The sequence below is a fragment of the Corvus kubaryi genome, unplaced genomic scaffold, assembly GCF_017639235.1.
Source record: "Corvus kubaryi isolate FWS band 111438036 unplaced genomic scaffold, C.kubaryi_AGA036_p1.0 split3-73, whole genome shotgun sequence".
NCBI lineage: Eukaryota > Metazoa > Chordata > Aves > Passeriformes > Corvidae > Corvus > Corvus kubaryi.
Genome location: NW_024582091.1, coordinates 39,997,209 through 40,016,536, shown reverse-complemented (window position 1 = coordinate 40,016,536; position 19,328 = coordinate 39,997,209). Strand labels below are relative to the sequence as shown.

General features: G+C 38.8%; 1 protein-coding gene across 1 annotated transcript in view; it reads left to right on the top strand.

The window, feature by feature from the left end:
• Nucleotides 1-3,434, top strand: part of NOX3 (NADPH oxidase 3) — a 47,683-nt gene extending 44,249 nt beyond the window's left edge. The window contains exon 13 of the mRNA XM_042016661.1: nt 1,449-3,434. Within this exon, the coding sequence (XP_041872595.1) occupies nt 1,449-1,575 (127 nt within the window). The 3' untranslated portion in view covers nt 1,576-3,434. The remainder of the gene's footprint in view (nt 1-1,448) is intronic.
• The last annotated feature ends 15,894 nt before the right edge of the window (nt 3,435-19,328 follow it).

Below are 19,328 nucleotides of genomic sequence, written 5' to 3'. Positions count from 1 at the left end.
ATAGAGGATTCACTTGATGGAGGTCAAAATAAATACAATCAGGAAATATGAAAGATTGAAAGCATAAAAAGGCCAAGAAATAGAAAATATGACTTTTGAAAGATCTTTCATAGGGATTCTACTATATAAACAGCTTTTAAAGTTATATTTGAAACACTACTTTTTGTTAGTTACTTTTGTTAAGTACAGATGAGATAAAAATGTTTTTCTGCTGCTTAAGAGGGAGATGGGCATTAGCTTTCTATACTGGATCTTGAGGTAGTTCTGTAGAAAGCCAGTCCTAAACTGACAGAAAAATCTCCATTTTTTTCCTGAACCTAGATGCCCATGTTTATGGTCAATGTCCAACCTTTTAAAGAAAACCTTGCATGAGATAGGGATTCCTAATGAGAAAAGAATACCCTATTTTTTCTTGCTCTGAGTTATAGAAGATTCAAGAGTCAAACTGAAGAGTTTCTACTGTGTAATGAAACAATCAGTTTTAGGAACTGACTAAATTTTGGGCCCCTGCACCTAGGTTGACAGAGTTCCCCTTGGCTGCAACAGTGTCTTTTAGCAGATTAGCAGGAATACACCGCTGCAGGTTAAACCTGGTGCAACTGAGCAGGTTAAACCTGGTGCAATATGGGCATGACTGCTGGGGGCTATGGCTTGGGCACCAGAATCATATCCACAGCCCCTTTGCTTCTTTAGAGGAGCAAACATTTTAAACTCATGCTATCACTTGTCACTTCCTCTGCGTTTATGCAGACTGAGCTTTCCCCAGCAGCACAGCCCGTGTGCATCTGTGTTTGCATATACGTTTTAAAACAATAAGTGCAGTGTACTTGGAGGCAAACCCTTTAGGCAGTTTCTAGCAGGCAACCAGGTTACCAGCTCCCTGTAATGCTTGTGCGCATATGAACACAATTGTTTGTTTCATTTGTCATGTTCTTATTTTATAAGAAGTACCTATTTACAAATATTAAATCAGCCATTTTAAAATTGTTTGGCAGAAAAGTGTTAGACGTGGTGGGGAGGGGGGAGGAGAAGAAAACTCAGAAGTAACTGAGCATTTTGTATATTTTTTAGGAAAAAAATTAACTCAGCTGGAGAAAAAGCACTTAAAATTTTCAGTGCAAGCAGTATGTTTGCCTCTCTGATTGAGAAAGATATGAAGATCAAAACCAAAGAGCTACCATTTAAAACAGTCTGTGACCTCTAATATAGCAATCCTAATAAATAATGTAATAAGACATAATAAACATGAAAGTATTAAAATTATTATTCTCTAATGCAGCAACACAAATTATACAGCATGTAACACAAAATATACAGTAACACAAGATTTTTCAAATGCATTTCTCAAAAAGCCATTTGAAAAGATGCAAAGCTGGAGGCAGCCAAAAGGTACAGTGTATCCATTTACCCTGCTACTCTCATGTTTTTTGTTGTTATTGTGATTACAGCAACAGTATTGGTGTATTCTTCTGTGGACCCAAGGCTCTCTCTAAGATCCTGCAAAAGACATGCAATTCATACTCATCAGTTGATCCAAGAGGAGTTCAGTTTCACTATAACAAAGAAAGTTTCTAGGCTGTACTTCTTAACTGTATATAGATATTACCAAATTGTGTATGTTTTATCACCTTCTCCCATCCTCTACTCATTCTGCAGCATTCAGACCAGATATTGAGAGTTCCAAATTGAAAGAGCAAATTGACTTCAGTGGAAACATGCCATCCTATGCCAACTAAAGAATTGGACCCCTTCCCTAGCCTTTTCATTGCTTACTTAATGATGCTATGAATCCCTCTACACTGTGTGAAAAAACCCACAAACCATAACCTTTGAAGAAAAAGGCATGAGTAAAATGGACATTTAGAACTGTACTTTGCTGTTGTGTATGACTGCAAGCAATACATTCCTGCTGTTTAAATCATGCCCATTGAAACCATTTGCCTTCCTGGTGTCTGATTTTACACTCATACTGCACATACATCCATACCCACACTACATTTGTGCCATAGCAATACTATTTCTATACACCCTTTCAAATTCCAAAGGAACAAATTAGTTTTGCCCTACCAAACTGTGCACCATTTACACCTGTCATTTCCGTGGGAATGGTGTCTGTGTATGCCATGGACCAATATGTACTAAGGAAACTCCAGAAATTTTTGCACTCAGCAAATGCATCTCCTGAGACATGCAACTGAAACCGAGGAAAAAAGTTTCATGACAGAGTGATTGAGGTGGGAAAGCACCTCTGGCTTTTACTCAAAACCTCTTGCTCAGAGCGGGTTCTGTGAAAAGAGGAGCAACATTAGCATTCTTCCATTTCTCAGGAATCTTCTCTCATCACCATGACTATTCAAATATAAAGAATCTCTCAAGTTCCCTCAGCACTTGTGGATGCATCCCATCAGTTTCCATGGACTTGTTTAAAATACCCCTAATCTGATCTTCCTTCACTGAGGGTAAGTATGAATTGTTTCAGATCTTCCAGCTTGCCTCAGAAGCCAGGGATCTCTGAATGCAGCCTTATCTGTAAAGACCGAGGCAAAACAGGAATTGAGTACCTCTACCTTTCTCCATGGCTTTGGGCGCCAGGTTCCCCCCCACTCAGCAGCAAAGCAGCATTTTCCTAGCCTTCCTTTTGCTAATGATGCATGCATAGCAGCTCTTCTTCTTGCCCTTCACTTCTCTCACCAGATTTAACTCCCAATGGGCTTTGGCTTTCCTGACCCCATCCATGCACACTCATTGTCTCTATTTCCTGCATCACTTGTCCTTTCTTCCATCTCTTCTATGCCTTCTTTTGTGCTTCAGTTCTGTCACGATGGATTTGTTCAACCATACGGGCCTCCTACCACCTTTGACTGGCTTAGTCCACAGCAAGAGGGATCATCTCTGATCCTGGAGAAAGTGGTTCCTGAAAATCCTCCAGTTCCCCTGGAACCCTCTTCTCTCTAGGACCACTCTGCATGGGAAACTTCTAAACATTGAATTCCTCCTGTGTCCTCTCCATGCCATGTGTATTAGTGTAAATGCACTTCAGAAAGGCATCCAGTCATGTGAGTTTTCCAAAAGAGGTGTTAGAGCTTTCCCCACCCTGCCTTTCTGTAGGCACTTACTAGTTTGCATGGATACCCTCGGAATAGGCCCCCTTCTGCCCTGTTTTTTTGGTTGTGACATCTCTCCTGTTCACATCATCCTGCACACTTTATTTGTTGCTCCAGTCCACCATCATTTGATTGTTGCTCATCCACTCCCTCCCCATCATGCAACATTCCCATAAGCTACAACAGGGAGAAAAAACCTTCCCCTCTGTCCCAGCACAGAAAGTTAAAAACACCCCATATTTGAGTTGGACTGAGGTGTAACAGTTCACTAGGATCATATAATGCATTTATCCAGCCACATAATAAAAATGGGAGATAGGAAACATCCAGTGTATGTCAGCACTTGAATGACAACAAATGACAACATTATATATGAACACTTACCCACAGACAAAGAATGCCCACTAGAGGGGACATAACTGTATAGACAAAAGAAACAGAACAATAAAAATTATGACAGAGGAGACTCCAATATTATTTTATACATCTTCTACTAGGGGATATGGTATGTGCGAACTGAAATTGTTCCACAATATACAGTTGTATTATTGTTAAGTTTAGGGCAATGCATCTTTGTTTTAAAATAGTTGAAGGTTTTTTAAATGCCTGCCTATGTGAAATGATTAATGCAGAGCATACTGTGTAGCAGTAAAGTGAGTAGAGAATTAGAGCCTCTGCCAGTTCACCTAGAGGCATTTATCTTTTATTTTTTCCCCTGGTGCCCATGCTGAGCCTCAGGGTAAGCTGACACATTTTCTAATATAAATTAAGCTTCTTTTTTTTTATGTGTGTTGAAAATCTTGAAGGAAATGAGAAATATGTGTAGGCACCAATACCAGCTGCCATTGCATGAAAGAAAGAGGTGACAATTTCCTGCAGATTCTGAATGATTGTCTTAATGGGGTTGGATCGGAGGTAACAAGCACAAAGATATTGTGCTGCCAGAAAAACAGGATCTGTTCTCCCCCCAGCCTCATGCAACAAGATGTAACATTTAGCTTCTGGCTCAACATGGCATCTCTTCACTGCTTTGATTTATTCCCACTTTTGCAAATCACTGTGGTATGCTACAGGAGACGCATTTAGAGCCCTTGTTATAGTTCATTGAGTAGCACTGCTGTTATCACCACCAGAGGAGAATTTTACTTGCATCAAGACTGAGTGACCTAGAATAAAGGAAAAACAATAATAATAAAAAAAAAGTGGGGAGGTTTGTTGGACGAGGATGAAACTGCATTTAGGTTGAATGAAAATCCCTTTATTACAAATACAATTTGAATCAAAATGGGAACTAGGAAAATTTGGCTTCCTGCCTTGTTTTGAATAACACTGAGCACACAGCAGCTATGATAATGTGAGTGCATATGTAACGACTCTATTATTATGTTTATATATGGAAACATCATTCACTGTCAGGGAAAATGAAAGATATCTTCATGGATTTGTCCATTCAGCTGCTTCAGCAGGAAGTGTTCAGCACTGTGTAGGAAAATATTATTAAATAAAATATAGTCATAACAGCACAGACGCACCACATCCTGTGACAGAAAACTAATCATAGACAAGGATCATAAATATACAGATTAATTACTTTGGCTCTTACAATAAAAAGAGTGCTATTATAATGATTGAAGTTGTGTTATGATAATTTAAGTTTATTCACTAGGAATTGTAAATTGAAATACATGGGCTTGTATGTTCCCTCTTCCTCTTCTCCTAAGTTGTATGTAGTAGAAATTATTTTAGTAAATTCTTTCCTTAGTTTACACTAAAATATTAAAGAGAAACTGCCACTCTTAACAGAAAATCCATCATAGGATGTCTGTGCCATATCAACACCATTACAAGGACTCTTCTGCTTCTTTCCTGCTTTTAGGTATAATCAAATGGCTTAGCAGAAATACCATTAACTTCAAAAAAGTGACAAACTTTTCAAAGGTTTGAGTACTCCTGATTAGCAGGAGATTTTATAAGAACTGCCTTAAAGGCAGCTTACTTGCCTTCAGAAAAGTAATAAACTAAGTGACATGGTAGATTTATAATCTCAACTGGTCAACAATTTCAGTGCTTTTTTTTTTTTCCTGATGGAAAATTGCCTGAATTTCTTCAGGAACAGAGAAAAGAAAAAGAAAAAGTGCTTCCACTGAGCTTGCTCTGTAAATACAAAAAGCTTTAATGAAACATGCACAGTCAACCAAGTAATGAGGAATGCAAACCTGTGAGGGTCAAAGCAGCATAGCAGGTGATGGGCCAGAAGGTGCAGTACTTCACAGTGTCTCCTGACGCTTCTCAGGCAATCACTTACCAGGCGTGAAGTCACCTTGGTGACCACTTACAAGGTGGAGGACACCCCATTAAGGACTGGCTGTCCTAAACCTTCCTACTGCTGGAACCTGGCTGAGCTGACGTTTTCTCACCTCAGTCAGGTTCTCTATTCTGCAGCAGCAACTCTGACTCCTCCTGTGTCAACACTTAATCATCTGATAAACTCTTCATTTCTGCAGAATAAAATTGGGTGTCCATTTCATTAAAACTGCAGCCACATTTTCCTGGAATGTCTACTTACATGTTACTGAATATGTTCAAATGAGAGTGGGCTGACGATTTGCATTTTAAAACTCTCACCAGTTAAGTCTATTTAACAAGAGTCTACTTGTCCTTCAACAAGTCATATCTTGCAGTGAAAAAAATCTCAATTACACAATGGTCTTAATATATGGGAACAAATGTGTTAGTTGACATGGAAACACTTTTTCTCCTTTCAAAGGCAAGAAAGGACAAAAAAAGCTTAAACTATTTAAAAGATATATTAGTATCCTTTCAGAATACACAGAAGGAAACAGAAGTTGTACAGTATAACAAACCACTGAAACCAGCATATTTCAAAGGCTATCTGCTTCAAATATTTGCATCTATTATTTCTAAACAATAATGACTTCTAACACGGTAAGACATTTGTATTCATTGAGGATAAAAGCCCTGAGCCTGCCAATACTTACACATGTGCTTTACTAACTTCAAACAATCTTTTTACTGTCCTAGAGGACTAAATATGGTTTCCTTTGACGCTCATGCACAGAGGACTGATGTCAGGCTCAAGGCTGAGTCCTGAAGGCTGATCTCTATTATTCAGCTATTACACCACCAGACTGTCTTGATTCTTGTCTAGAGACCGTTTCTCTGGTACAGTAACTCTGAATATGAAAGATAACTTACAATCACACTCGCCTTAAGGTACACAGATACGATTGCACTTATAAACTCTAATAAAAGGCCTAGTTTTTAGTGGTCTTACAGCTTTTATTAAGCAAAAAAGAAGTGGGCTTGGGGAGAGCTTTTATCTTCTTTTATTCTGGTCAAATGATGAATATGCAAATCTGAACATTTTATTCTGTAGATATATGCAAATAAGGAGGAAAGAGGGCAGATAAGGGCCTCTCCTCTCGGGCAGAATTCCTGGTCTCCAGCCTATTGCTGACCATTCCCAGTATCACTGCCTTAAAGACGGAATCTCTTGTGCCCTTGCTTGAGATGGGTTCTTTGCACAAAAGCAGTATTTTTCCTCCTGCTGCTGTCTAAGGCTGCAAAAACCTTCACAGAAATCATTACTGTCAAAAAACTGAACTAAATGGGACTTTGTGAGCAAAGATAAGGATGCGTGCACAAGCCCAAGTTAACACACAGTAGTTGCAGCGTGGATGCACACAGGAAATTTGCAGATACCTATCTGCTTTAGATATCATGCACACAATTCCCCCTTACTGTAACAAGCACAATGTATTTGTTCTCATGTTTCTAGGAATTCATCAAGGTTAAAAAAAATGAAAGACAAACTTCAAATTCAAAAGGTCGCAGGCACATAATCAACCTGCAACATATCACACATTAATTATACATTACAATACTATTACATTACATTTAGATAAAAATGTTTAGATTGAAGAATGGCCACCATTTGCTCATTAATATTAGTAAAATATCCATGTAATTTTCTGAGTTTGTGTGCTGCTAAGAAAATTCAAAGGGCTATGCAGAATGCATACCAATGCAGAGTCAGCCATTTAAGATCATTCTTTTTTAGATTCCTTACCACACTGGCAAGAGGAAGATAGTTAAGAGGCACAGTTGGACAACTTTGAATTTAATATCAAAGGTTTGAGGATGAAACAAACAAATGTCTGCTGTGATACTGGTCAACACTGAAGTTACTTCAAATACAAATCATGGGGAGAATAGATAAATTTGACCGAACTGGACTTTGTGTAATACAAACATGCCCAAGTACAATTTCTCTGACAGGAATGTACATCAACTATTTTATTATGTATTTGGCATTAAAAAGATGTATCCATAGTAAAAAACATCAAGCATAATAACAAATGCTGGCCACTCTACATCTATCTGAGCAAGTCCATCATCCTTCTATAACATTGTGCATTCGTAAAGGAGCCTGAAAATGCTTTAAAAATGGTCTGCTGCTGGGAGGTGCTGAACTGAAAGAGCTTTTATCAAAACCAAAAGAAACTGTATCTGCTCAGCATTCTGCAGAATCAAAACTCTGGAGTCTGGACAACAAAATTAACCAGAGTTTTTGCCAAAATGAGGACAGTAGAATTTGGCTGTTAGTCAATATCGGTGTGGAATGATATATTGCAAATATTGAACACAGAACTTCAAATAAAAAAACTTAATTCTAAACTGTCTGGCTTGTTTATAATGAAATAGCCAATGCTTTGCTACATGCTGGTTGTCTTATTGCTATACATGTAGATAGCCATGAATAAAGTTCTAAGTGGATTTCAAAATGCTTTGAATGTATGTTTTGTCATAATGCCATTGTCAGGTGGAAAATTTATTACTTCCAGTTTTACATGAGGAACTGAGTCACAGAAATGCTAAGTGGTTTGCCTCAAGCCCTCAAAAGAATGTCAGGACAAGGATTAACCATGCTTTCAGGACAAAGGCTATAGCTTGAACTGTTACAGCAATCTCCCTCTCCTATAAACTGTATTACATATATTTGACATGACCCTTAAAAATACCTGTGAGCTTTCTGACTGAACATAAAACTGATTTGAATTATTTTCTGTTCTATTGTTATTGGGCAGCATGGTTTGAAAGGCAAGTGTTTCAATTCTCAGGACCAGTATGATTCATACTTGCTTACTCCTAGAATTCTATCTATGATGTAAATTATGCACATGAAAAGTAGATCCTCTGGCAGACAATGAATGATTTCTGTGATAAAATAGGAGATTTAAAACAAACAAAAATTAATATTTATCAGAAAAGAAGCAAGATTTGTGGGTTTTACTAAAAAATATTACTAAATATCTGAATGTAGATTTTCATGCTGGACCCAAGCCTGATCCTTCTCTGAGCAAAGAACACAGGAAAATGCTTGTTGCCTCCCATAACAGGATCCAGCTAAATACCAGATAGCACAGCATTGTACTGTCAGGAAACCTGATATTTCATTTTCATGTAGGGCAGATCAGAAAATTAAAGCTCCTCTTTAAACAATTCTTGTCAAGAATATACAAAAAAAATTATATACAAATAATAAAGCTAGGTAAAAAAGCAATGTTCTGCTTCATTTCCTGGGATACACTCATCCCCTTTATGACCATTTGAGGCAACACCACATTTGTTTGCTTTCTGATTTCTGTCACCTTGCCTGCACTTATAGAATTTTCTAAGATTGCAAAGGGGGACCTGGTTATTTCTTATGTCTATCCTCCATTAACAGCTTAAAATAAATTCTAACATAACCAGATATGAAGTCTTCATCGTGACTCTTCATCACTTCAGTTATTGGCTCCATAGTCACCCAGACTAATATATTTGGTTATTGCCCAACTTAAATGTACACTAAAGCTGTGTCTGCAATAATACTATTTACAAGAGTAAATTCATTCCTTCTCATTCTATTCACTAGTATTTTCTATTATATTAATGCTAGGGGAGGAAGGATTTAGAACACTTCACCTTCTGCAGAAGTAATCAGAAAACATCTATGAACATTTGCAGTTGTGATGGGAAGAATAGAACAGAAGGCATTTTATTATGCTGATTTTATCCTATTTCTTTTGATTGGTGTTAACTAGAGTACAAAGATCCAAGGCTCATCAGAGGAAAAGGATCTATGCATTTTCAAAATTCCCTGTTAATAAAATAAATTTGAGGGGGGAAAATGTAATTCATACCTCACCATGTGAGTTCAACTCCACTAGCTGCCAACACCACAAAGCACTGGAGCATACTGTTAAGATGAGGAATGAAAACTATTCTAAAAGACAATATCAATCTAGAAATTCAGTCATTGAAAGCCTGCTTCATGAACTGAAGCTAATTAATGCTCGCATGTAGGGTTGAACCCAAACCATCAGAATTATAGCAGCTCCACAGCTGAATTACTGTTTTAGTATGCTGCCACTTAAAATTCCACCCAGTCACTTTAAAAGGATGGAGCACATGATTAAATTGTGCTATGGGAAGGGAAAAGATGAACAATTAAAGTAAAAATCTCTCTAAACCCAGAGATTACCTAAAATATTTAAATACAGAATTACTTTATATTGCAAAAGCACTTTCTGCAAAAAACATCCTTTAATTATCTGCACAGTTACTCCTTGTACATCTCTGTTTAGAAGCTCTAGAAAAGGTACTTTTGTCAGCTCAGTCTTACATATCTGCTTCAGTAAAGGACTTGAATATCCAAGTATCAAAGCCCAATGACAGCGCTGACAGTGTGAACTATGCAATTTTTTTAAGCAGAGTAATTTTTGTGTGCAGATGTCTGGAAGAATATAAATATGAAAATATTAAAATAAAAACCAAGGCTAGCCTGAGCAGATCCCTTTACCTTAGGAGAAGGAAAAAGCATAGGCCATTCTTAAGATGGCTATGAATCAATAGTACCTGGAAGTTATTTTCACGTTTGGCAAAATGACTTTAACTTGGGACATTGTCCATGACAGTGCTTTCACAAGCCATTATCTTTCATTTGCTCTTGTTTGGATACTTTGCTTTCTGAAATAGACAAGAGTAAGATTTCAATGTGTGTTTAGGCTGGGAGAGGATGACCAGATGAATATGGCTATAAAACCCACATCTGCTAATGTCTCTAAATGATGCTACAGCTGCTGAAAATCATAACATTTAGTTGTCTAGGTTATCAACTACATCAAAATTATATTTACAACTGGATTTTTCATCAAATACATGGGATTACCGAAGGCAACATTTCAAAAGGAATTGAGTTAGGAGACTAAATCACATTGACTTTCAATGCAATGCAGGCATCCATGTGACATAAATAAGCGACGTATACAGATTAGTATTTTCAATACTAAGCCACGTAAAAGGCATGAGGGCTTTTGCTGTGTTGGGAACCAGCAAACTGTAACTGGGAAGAAATCAAGGGAAAGAGAGGGGCAGAGGAAGTGGAAGAGGGGGCACAGCATTTCTAGAGACCATTGTTCATTGAAGCATAGTTCCTCCTTCTCCCAGGAGTAGCTGAAAGGCTTTCTCAGGCTGCCTTGAAGTGGGATAATTGTCTTCTGTGTGGTGTTTGCATTAGTTGTGACATTAAAACTGAGCTATCTTAAGAGAGTCAAACCAGCATGGCTTTGGCAATCCTCTGTCATAGTCAGAAGACACAAAGAGCAGTCCCATAGTGAAGGAAACATGGACAACAACAAGGCCTTGCTCAGTGGCAGAATGAGTGGTAGGGCAACATGACCTGCAGAGGCTGTAAAGCAGGTGGAGGCCCTAGCAATAATTCTCTTTCAGATATGTCATACAAAGAGAGGGAGTATCAACATGGCAGCAGCTCCTTTACAGATGTTTCAGAGCAATCCCTGAGGCCCATAAATGACCCAGATGTCAATGGGTTGTCTTTGTGTGACTGGCATGGTGCGTGGCCCAGGGCATAGAGCTGCCATTCCTGACTGTAGAAAAGTGAGTGCAGATGTCTACTGGTAACTTAAGCAGGGATCGTTCTTTTCAGACCCATGTTCAGGACAACATCATCACTGCAGCTCAGGAGTTTGTACAGCTCACTCAGAAACATGTTCCCCTAATGAATCATTGATTTTGAAATAGCTTTCTATCTGGCGTCACACAAAGAAAAGTTTTGCTTCTGGTATTGTCTTTAGTTCTGGAAAAATTATATAGCATGTAGAAAATTGACAGGAATTTTGACTTGGGCTTTAAGAAAACCAAAGGAGTCAAAAGCCTAAGGTCTTGAGTTCTTAAGTTTGTCAACTCCTCCTGAACTTCTAGGCTGCCCCTCCTTCTGAGCTGGATCTAGTTTTCTCTGTCCATACACACTGGCAATCATGGTAGATAACAGAAGTGATTTAGGAGAGGTGACCACCTTAGCAGAAGGGAGAGGTACTTAATTGATTTCACTGTGAGCAGTCAAAAACTAATGTCTATGGATCCCTCATGTTGACTACCAGTAGCTGTATCTCAAAGATTGATGGAGAGCTTCTAGAATTACAGTGGAAGTACACAGGTAGCAGACCAGTCAGAACTCCCAAAGCTGAGTAACACCCAAGGCAAGTTTATTGGATGCAGGTGTGGATCCTACCACACAGCCAAAGAGATACTGATACTGAAGTCAGATAAGGTGATGGTGGCAAACAGCTGTGGCCCTACTGCATATAGGTTTAGAGTTGGGAAAGTCTACCAAGAAGCTGTCTGTTAAGGATCACTAATCAAGTTATGTGCACTTGTGTAGCTGCCTAGAAGAAAACATACTTTCCTCCTACCAGTTTGAAACAATGAAAATCATGCCCAGAATGGAGGACAGTGGTGTATCCCAGAAAAAGTCTCTTCAGGTTGGCTTAAAAATCACCTGTGTTTTTGGGGCAGGCCGAATTCCAAGAGAGGTGACCACATTGCCTAGTTCCCTCTACAGATGACCAGCAAATGAGATGCCAGTTTATTCACTACAGGATCCCCCGTAAAAGGCAGATGTCCTGATAATTAGCACAGGATAAAGTGATCAGAACTTCCAAACATCAGATCTTAATTCAACTAAGAGAAGATCATTCAATTGCAATAACGTCTGGGGCAGCGTTCAGCGGGTTGAGAGAGGTGATACTTCCCCTCTACTCAGCATTGGTGAGACACATCTGGAGTGGTGCATCCAGTGCTGCGCTACCCAGACTGAGAAAGATATGGACTTACCAGACTGAAGCCAGCACAAGACCACTAAAGTAATTATTGATCTGGAGCATGAGAGAACAGGCCAAAAGAGTCTGGAGAAGAAAAGGCTCAGAGGGATCTTATCAGCATCTTTAGTACCTGATGAGAGAAAATGAAGCAAATGAGATCCAGACTCTTCTGAGTGGTTCCCAGTGACAGGACAGGAGGCAATGGGCACAAACTGAAACACAGGCCTAGATTATCTCAAGAGCTTCCTTCCAACCTAAACGATTCTGTGATACTATAAAGACATTGCTGTACTTCCTGTTTGCAATTTTACAAGTCTCAGGGCCATTTATGTAAGTTTCTACCTTTTCATTATTATACATAAAGCAGCACCAGGGAATATTGGACCTGCAGAGAAAAAAAACAGGGACCAAAAGTAAAAATGTGATCTGATTTATACTCAGTCTGATGGAGAAGTTGCACAGAGCTGGAGCCTTTGCCAATAACCTACATCCTTCACAGTATTCTCAATGGTGATGTAATTGTTGAGTGTTGAGATATTTAACAAAAATAAGATTTTTGCTTTGTGATGAAAAACAACACCCAAGTGTCAGTAATTGTCATGCCTCATTTAAGATACCAAGGTCACTGTGGAAGCTGAAAATATCATCTGTTTAGTGGGGAAATGGGCTATGATAATCTACTGCAATTTTGGAAAACAATGAAGATATGCTGAATTCAAAGTTGTGCTGTCCAAACTAACCTTAGCAATTCAAATATGGGTCTTGGCAGAGGACTTACTTGACTCCTCAGAGAAAACCTATTATAGATCTCAAAGAGGAAGCTTGTGCACCTCCTCTCAAAGAGGAAATGGCTGGTTAACAATGTTGTCAGATGTGCTTATAACCACATCAGCTGAGTGCCTTTCTAACTGTATGAAATCATTGCCTAACACTAAGAAAACATTTTGTGAGGTGGTTATCAAAGACAACCAATAAACAGTTGAAGATTAAAGTTTATTTAAGATATTTGAAAAGTACCAAATGTTTTAACGTGTAGTATCTGCATTTTGTACTGATTACTAGAAGGGTACTAAAAAATGAAGTAGCTAAATTTGACCCACTCTGATGCCTGGACTCATAAAATGCAAGAGACAGGGAGAAGAGTCATTGAAAAAAAACAGCCTGGAGCTAATGAATGGATATTGGCAAGCTCTGTTATTCCTGAAAACTAGAAGTTACATTAAATGCCTTTCTAGCCCCTCTATCAACTCTATCTGCTCCACATCCTGCTGCTATGAGTAGATGTAACTTGCAGATGAGGTACTTTGATACTAGGGATATTCAGACATGTATCTTGATACACCACCTTGCAAACTGAGTCCTTGCACAGAGATCTCCTCAAGTCTCTAAGGACTTCTTTTTCAGCAGTGTCACATAATTGACTGCAGGCTTTGGTAATATCTACAAAGGTATTTAGACCCTGCACAGCCTAGTTACTGGGGATTCAAAATCAAAAGAAGTCTCAATTTCTCTCATATCAAATATAAGTCACTTACCTTCACCCCAAAGTCTCCCAAAGTCCTATTTCCACTCTTCTTATGATGTCTTGGTTCACTACTGTGACATTACAAGTCAGTGAGCTACTTACCCAGATGAAACCATGCCTTGGGCTCCTGCTGATTTTAATTCCTGTTTAAGGCCTTTTATTTGACACAGAACCAAAGTTTCCAAGGTACTTAGAGCAATAAACCTTCAGTCTTGGCTGGATCTTCTCCAATACTAAGCTGTCCTTCTATATCACAGCCAGATCCAAGCTTTCGTATCCTCATTTTACAGCTTCAGTCCTAGTAAACTCCTCCTCTCCTTCAAATACTTTCAAATTCTTTCTGCTATCAAGTATATGGAGTCTTTTGCAAGTGCTTTCCAATCTCAATTCACTTTACTCTTAGCAGAGTGGGGAGAAAGAGCTAAAGCTTCCAGTGTGTACCTCTGCGCCCAGAATGAGGCCTGGGATGGCGTAGCCTGGACAAAAACCTCCTTAAAATGTTCTTTCCTAGCAATACTTTTTTCTGATCACTGTGCTCCCATCTACTCATATAATCAGATTATCATCATCACCTTGGACATCTAATTGGGCCTCATCCCCAACCTTTGTTTTGCAGATATGTCTACACATCTCTAAGTTACTTTATCATGAATAGAGCTAAAATTCTCATCCAATTCTCAACTCTTCATATCTTGCAAAGTTAAACAATCTTCTCTCTTATAAATGCCTCTTTGCACCACTTGTCATATCCATCCTTCATCACATATTTCCCTACCTCTTGCTTTGGTCTCATCCCTCCTCTCTTTACATCTTCCACTGCTTCACCTTTTATATTGTAACCTATGCCACAAACTCTCACATTCAGTTGCCTCTGTACAAATATTTCTGAGGCTGCTTCCTGGAAACTTACTTATTTTTGAGAGGCCACGGTTCATGAGAGCAGCCCACGTTTCAAAGAAGCGCCTTGATGTTCCCCTCTGCCCTCCCTGTAAACATCAGCAGAGCTCCGTCACTGTACCCTTCAGATCCTTCTTTTGTGATTCTATAGGAAAACTGCTGCCTTGCTGAGACGACAGCTTGTCATGCTGACCAGCGCTAACTCAGTGCCTTCGTATTCTCTTCATCTGCTAGCATCCACTTCCACCTATTCTTTTGGACTCACATGGCAAGGTTTCCCTGACAGAGGTCACATCTTCTGCTGTGCTAGTATGATTTCTGATCTGTATGAGTTCTGCTGGGGGGCTCTGGGTGTAACTACAATTAAAAAAATCCATTCTAAGCTTTGAATGCAACATTGAATAGTATCTATTTAATACACAGGGCTAAACAGACACATTCATTAGCAGTCCAAGAGAAGCTGTGGCTCCAAATTAATTTCAAACAAGAATTCCACAAGTGAAGAGCCAGAAAGAAATCCATCTCAATCCATCTCCATTTTCAGATCATAGCATGACAGAATGCATCTGGAAGTGAGCAGATCACTGTTGCATTTTCTAAGATGTTAGAATATTTTTGGTTTAAAATCAAATCAAACTAACAAGACATAAAAGAATTAAAGAGTTTTCCCACCTTTTAGAAATCAGTGCTGTCACCACAACTTTAACAGAACTGTAGCAATTTATGCCAGGCAAACCCTCAGAACAATGTATTTATAAAAAAAACTTGCACTGTTGATTAGGGAAGCAGTGTCTTGCTAATAATTTTTTATTTCTGTTTAGCACTTCTCTTAGTCTGGACAGAGCAATCATTGAAGTTAGCTTTACTCTCCCATACCCAGTACTACAGCAGTGGTAGTCGTTTGCCTTCTTAGAAATTCATGATCAGAATGCTGTGGTTGTTACAGCACCCTAACGATAGAAATAGGTTATGGTTCAAACAGAGGCACTATGTTTTATTTTGCCAGCTGCATTAGATGCAAAAAGCTGACTTAAAAATCAGTTAATTGCATGTTTTGTTTTAAAAATATATTTTTAGATCAGTTTCTTCACCCTTACCTTAGGAAAATAAAAATTCTGACATTGCCTTCTTAGGAGCTCCCAACTATGATTAACAACCTACCCTTACATGTGGTATATGCAGCAGACCTGAACTTCCAGGTTTTACTGCTTGGATTTTGCTCGCTGAATCTTCCTTTCTTGCTTACTGTAAGCGTCTATCATTGACCTTCTGCTTTTTATTTCTGCTAGGCAGAATATATGGCATTCATATTCTGGCAGCCTAACTCGACATAAGGACTTGCAGTGGAGTCAGTAACTTTTTGGTCCTTGCTGAAGACACAGCAGTTCACTCGTCGTGGAACAAGAGTGGCACCCAGTGGCCAAAGAGCTTGGCCCAGCATTCATGTCCCGAAGTTTCTGCCTTCTGCAATTTATAAATCCCCTTCCCACACACTGAAGACAGAAATCCTTTCACGCTCAAGATCCCAGACCCAAATCCCACCTCTGGACTTGAAAGACAGAAGCTAGAGAACTGAAGCTAAAAGGTTTCCTCTCTGTCCTCGTTTTTCATGTCACATTTTCTGGGAGCACAAACAACCCACCACGGCTGAGGCACTTATAAAGGGTATCACTTATATCTGAGGAATCAGGCAGCAACTGACTCGCCTGACACGAGGAAGGAAGAAGAGGAGTTCAAGGATCTCATCTAACTCTAGCACGTTGTTCTGCAGTCCAGATGAGGTAAACATATGTTTTTACACTGTCCTGCAAAACACATGTGGCAGGAGGAAAGGAAAACCCAGGGACACAGCCTGTTCTGTGATCTCCCCTCATAGGGAACATACAAGGTTCCATGCCACTCCTAGTCCACGGGTGGGTTTTACAAGGCCATAAGATAGCTATTGGAAAAGAGGCACAGATGGCCACATGATGTGGTGATGAACAGTTACCTGTGTTCTTTTAAAGGTTTAGGTAATTTTGTATTTATTTTCCATGATACACAATCAGAGTACAAAAGTCTGGGTTCCAAATGATATGGTATGTTGTATTTTTAATGAATATCTTTGTGGGAGCTGTTGCAAATGAGAAAGCTTTTACTCACCATATTTTTAACTAGGGGATACTTAAAGCTTAAAACTGGAACATCAATTTTCAAAACTCCATCAGAGACCATAATTAAGATTCAAACAACTATTATCCTCAAGGGAACATTCTCCAACACAGACACTTGGGTGTTGGGTGAACAAGACCAAGCTCACTAAAATACCAATGTTTCACAATGCTTTAAAATTCCCAATGATAAATGGATGATAAGTGCAGCGGCTGGCGCTACTGAGTCTTTGGTTTTTGTTTTTAGGTCCTACTTGCAGTGTGAAAATCCCCATTTCTGCAGAAGCCAGCAGATAATGTAAATGAGAGTCGTCTTGAGTCTCATCATTCCTGGCATTCCTGAAATTTTAACCCAAAATTTGCTTTAACTGGTATTTCTTATAAATGCCCAAGCACCTAAAATAACATGATCAAGTGCAAGTCAAAATTGTCAACTAAAAATAAACTTTCTAGTGTGGATGGCTACAGCTAGAGCTTTACAATGTGACCTGAGCTGATTAAGTGGCTCACAAATAAAAAGGCACATCAGAAGAACTGAGCATTAAAAGGAATTCTAATACTTTAAAATAAATATCATGAGTTTTAGCCATCTGCTGTGACAATACTGAAAGCCATGGATCTTTGTACTTCCTGAGTTATGTTAGGAAAGAACTCAGCAGTCTGGACAGAAATTTCTGCCAGATATTTTGGTAATGTGCAGTCTTTATTCTCTGAGTGTTCAGTTTTTGCTACACAGCATTATTGAAATGGTAACAAGAAAAACACTGCTCCTGATCAAAATGTGGCCTGACAAATCCACAGTGGTAGACTGATAGAAGTAGGAATATTTCCTCCACAACTGAATTACTTGGCTCTACCAGAAGAAATAGCTGAAGTAATATACAGATTTATTTCACATTGAATGTAAATATTGAAGTGTGCAGGAAATTCAACCCAAAACAGGGACTCTAGAATGTATTGCCTCCATATCACAGAGCAAGAAACCATCTTACAGAGCCTCCGCAGAGTTAATACTGAAGAGGTTTCATAACAGTTTTGTACTGTTTTTGCAGCTCATGGCTTCTAAAATTACTGTGACTATACAAATGTACATCTCTCTGCTGTTATATTCCCTAAACTTCTTCCCATTTGCTAATTTATTTTCTTCAATATTTTATTTGGTCACAAAAGTCTTCCTGAGGGAGGGCAGTCACTGTGTTTGTTTGTACAGTGCCTGGTGCAATGGGCTCCTAACATCTATTTAGGATACTTATGAGGTAGTGTAACAGAAATAATAAACATTTTATTTTAACAAACAATAGAAAACAGTGTATTTGAGAGAAAGCTGAAGAATAGAGGCCTTGTGGTATGAAAATACATCCAGCAGGGCGGAAAATACAAGATTTTCTGTCTCTAACCTCATTTGGGTGTTAAATTTCCTTATCATTCTACAATGTAATCTGGACACTTACATTTTGCCATCTTATTTACCCTAATTTGATGTAAAATAATTGTCAAATAGAATTTCTCAGAATGTCTCAGAATTGAGTGGAGTGTGGCATTTCAGGAGAATGGTATGGATCCTGTTTTTTTATAACATGATGCCATAATGTAAAACTAGTAACAATATTCCCAAGCAACAAAACCATTTAGCTCAGTCATACTGTACTTCCTTTTAGAGGGAGTTATTTTTAACTTATAAAAACCTGAACATAGAACCAGTAAACAATTAGTATCTACGCATGAGCTCAGCAAGTCTGGTGAAGATGCTTTTTCATCATTATGGACACAACTTCGATTTCAACCCTTGCAATGCTGGCAGGTGATCCTGAACTGAAGCTGTAGTCAAGTAAAGAACTCCAAGTGATGCCATGATGGTGTCTCTGCAAAACTGTTCGCAGAACCTGATCCTGAGCTTCTTCAAATGCTCAGTTTATCTGCCTCTGGCATCCACCTGATCTGTGGAATATGTGCTGAATGTTTCATTGGCTTCAAAATTAGCAGGCTCTGCATGTAAGGTCAGGACACAATCAAATGATGAGACAAGCAGATGGTGAATGCTGCCATTCTCAAAACATTTCTCCAGCACTTCAAAATTCTGTATTACTTTGTTTATGATTTTGTCAACTGCTCTCACCCTGGAGAAATGAAAAAAAAAGGACTAAGACCTTCTTTGCTAGATTCTTAAGCCAGGTTCTACTATGAAAATGGAGTTGCCCAAAGTCTAACTTATGAGGTCACTGAAGTTTAATTATTGCTATTTATACAAGTTCTCTCCATATTCCATCCTCTTTTTGCACATTTAAGATCTGTCTTGATTGTGTTGCTCATAACCCCTTGTTGTTACACGAGTACCTTTGCGGTAAGTAATCAGAAATATCTTCCAGGGACAGCTCCAGCACATCAAAGTACAAAGAGATGGGAGAGTCCCAGGGTGGGGGTCAGGCATTCACAGGAATGGAAAAATTCCTTCCAGCTTCCTTCTTTC